The sequence below is a fragment of the Juglans regia genome, chromosome 1 (genome assembly GCF_001411555.2).
Source record: "Juglans regia cultivar Chandler chromosome 1, Walnut 2.0, whole genome shotgun sequence".
Classification (NCBI taxonomy): Eukaryota; Viridiplantae; Streptophyta; class Magnoliopsida; order Fagales; family Juglandaceae; genus Juglans; species Juglans regia.
In genome coordinates this window covers 33780984-33784019 of record NC_049901.1, presented here as the reverse complement: position 1 = coordinate 33784019, position 3036 = coordinate 33780984, and the positions used below count along the sequence as shown (strand labels likewise).

Genomic DNA, 3036 nt, shown 5'->3' with positions numbered 1-3036 from the left:
TTTCTTTGCCAACGAACTCTATCATTTTTATTTCCACCTTACCTGTTTGCCCAAGGGAGATTCTGCCATCATTCGCAGGTCCATGGAGCAATCCACAGGATATCAAGTTTAATAGTAACTTATGTAACGAAAAAGTACCATTATTTAAGATTCACTCTTCGGCGGCTTCATGCCAATTGAAAAAGAATTTAGAGTAATGAAACATTGGAGATAAAAGTAACACATACACAGCATCTCTTCCAGGTAACAATCTTTATCAGAGGCAATCAAGCGAAAGAAGAAGAATACTTCAAATCCTGATGCATGCCCCATGTGACCCAGCACCTGATTCTCAGTATATATTTTCTAAACCATCTGGCAAACTAGCATTCATCCAGGAAAAACTCTCTTCACAAATCCTTGCAAAGAGCTCCCCATACCAGCACCAACGGTTTCCGCCAAATACTTTGCCTGCAAAAATTCACCATGATGAAGGATGTTACACATTGCCAACTTAAGGTTACCAAATGGTCAAATATTTGCGAAATACAGATAGAACCCAAAACATAAAAGAACCAAGGGAAAAGGACATACCTCCTGAATGGTCTTCTTCAGATCAAAAGCATCTTTCACACGGCCATCCAAGAAAGACCACGTATCACGAAAATCTGCCAGAAAAATAGCAACCAATAGAGTCAAAGGTTATTTCCAGTACTGCATTCACAATAGTACATAGAGGGGTTTACACCAAAGAAAAGTTCATTAAGAAAGAACATCAAAACTATCCGAACAAAATCCTCTAGATATTACAAAAAAACAAGATGGATTGTTACAACTATAGTTACCAACATCCAAGACGGGGCACATTACATAATGGGTATGACTAATTATACATGCAAAAAAAAAAAAAAAAGATATGTTGCAAATCCGGATTCCAAAAACAAAGTAAAGAACGTGAACCTGGGGAACTATCAGTCAGCATGTATATTTCCGTTGTTGAGTATATTCCCCCAAGGACAGTGCGCTTTACATACCAATCAATATCAGAGGCCTCATCACCAACAGCATGCCATATCTCATCTACAAGCATTGCCCGCTGCTTAAAACTTGTTGGAACATTCATTGGTTGTGCCTGCAGATATAATTGATAACAGATATTTTTTGTGTTTCTTATCTTACTAATAACATCAAAGCTCTAACAAGAGGAATGGGAGCAACAGATGATACCTGAATGCTAAGAGCTTGAGGCCATTTTGATATGTATGGAGCTTGCATTTCTAGGCGAAACCTAACAAGCTCAGAGATTCGCTCACTAGGTATCTTGCCTTTTAAGTCCTCACCCAACTCAATTCTATCGATGAGCCTTTGCAAGCACTCATCCATGAAAAACTGAAGCAAAAAACAAAGATGGGGGAAAAATATTCATCATCAACTCATAAGACACGTAGAAAGAAGTTCAGATCACAAACCCTAAGTTTTATCGCTAACATGTGTTAAGTGGAGAAATACTCAGTGTCCCATGCAAAATTTGTTGTTTCACTTGACCCAAGCAACTAATGAATGCAACCATGGGTAGTTACCAACACAAAACAAATGGTCCTTAGCATGGTAATGCAAAACTTTGGATTATTCAAAAGAAATGCAACAATTTTGGATTATTCAAACCTATCGAAAAAGCCATCTGAACTGGAATCCCTGCTGTTAACAAGATCAATTCAACACGGATGGCTAAACAGAATTTATTTCAACACACCGTGACTAAACAGAAAACGACAGACACTATCGGCACGACCCAACTTAAATCAAGAGTCATATTATTATCAAAATTATTGGAGTTGTTAGGTTATACTTAAACCCGGTGGGTCTTGTGCCCAAGAATAATCTTCCTAGTGCTAGAGAATATTGGCCAAAATGCCACTTGCAAACCCATTATCGAATTTATGGGGATGTTTGGAAACATTTTTCATCTTATTCCATCTCATTTCATCTCATCTCCAAATATCATTTAAACACAAACACTTTCAAACTAATCATTACAACTTTCTAAACTTTTCAAATAAAAAACAAAGAGCAATTCAACTTTTACAAATCTTAAAACAAAAATAATATTAAAAATATATATTCTACTAATATTTTAATTTTATAATATTTTTTATTCAACTTTTCTATCTCATTTTCCAAAACCTAATAAATACTTATCTTAAACTATCCTCTACTATTCACAAACCAACTAACTACTATTTACAAAATTCTTATCTCATCTCATTCTCCAAACATTCAAACATTCCTTAAGTGTCCAAACGAGCCCTAAATCTTAAAAGATAGAAAATTATTTTAGTCATTGTTTTATATGCATACCAATATCGACCAAGAGGGACAAAATTACCTCCACAAGAGCGGCTTCTTTCCTTGGGAAAGAGCCAATTATAGAAGGAGAAACACCGACGGCCCTCGCACCAGAAATCATAGCAGCTTCAGTCCATCCCAACCTCACCTGTACGTCCACCATCGTTATTAATGTTATGAAGGGACTTCTGTCAGGAATTCAAAAGGGCATCGAATATTTCATCGACACTTTAACAAACACATAGAGGGCATTAATTAAAAAAATCATTGAATTAGGCTGAGACAGACCACGTGGGGAAGAGTGGCATGAAGCACCCGTGCTTGCTCGTCTTCGTACTCGGCCGTCGGTCTGCGGCTATGCTGACGTCGAGCTTCATCGGCCGTTGATGATGAAGATGAAGAAGATGTTGATGAAGAGACAGGATCAGAAAAACTAGGGTTTTGAGAACGTTGATTTGGATTTACACTAGTAGTGGATAAAGGAGAAGAGTTAGCAGCGAATGATTGAAGAATGGGTGGGAGCAGAAGACGGGCATTGCTTTTGCTACCGGAGGGTACACGGAGGAGGAGAACACGCTTCGCCGCTGTTCGGTACATCTCGTCGGCTCAGGGACGGCCTCTCGAGACGGGGTTGTAAGTTGTTTTCTGTTTATTTGGTGCCCGCCGAGTCTGGAAGTAGAAGAAGATCTGTGCAGATTTCTAGGTCCACGT

At 38.3% G+C, this 3036-nt stretch overlaps 1 protein-coding gene across 1 annotated transcript; it reads right to left on the bottom strand.

Annotated features, from left to right (window-relative positions):
• LOC108986544 (ubiquinone biosynthesis protein COQ9, mitochondrial-like) lies at window positions 1-3036 on the bottom strand. Its single transcript, XM_018959188.2, has 6 exons — window positions 2614-3036; window positions 2366-2473; window positions 1207-1368; window positions 940-1111; window positions 574-647; window positions 1-450 (listed from the first exon to the last, which is right to left on the bottom strand). The coding sequence occupies exons 1-6, from the start codon at window positions 2920-2922 to the stop codon at window positions 370-372; spliced, it is 906 nt and encodes a 301-aa protein (XP_018814733.1). The 5' UTR covers window positions 2923-3036; the 3' UTR covers window positions 1-369.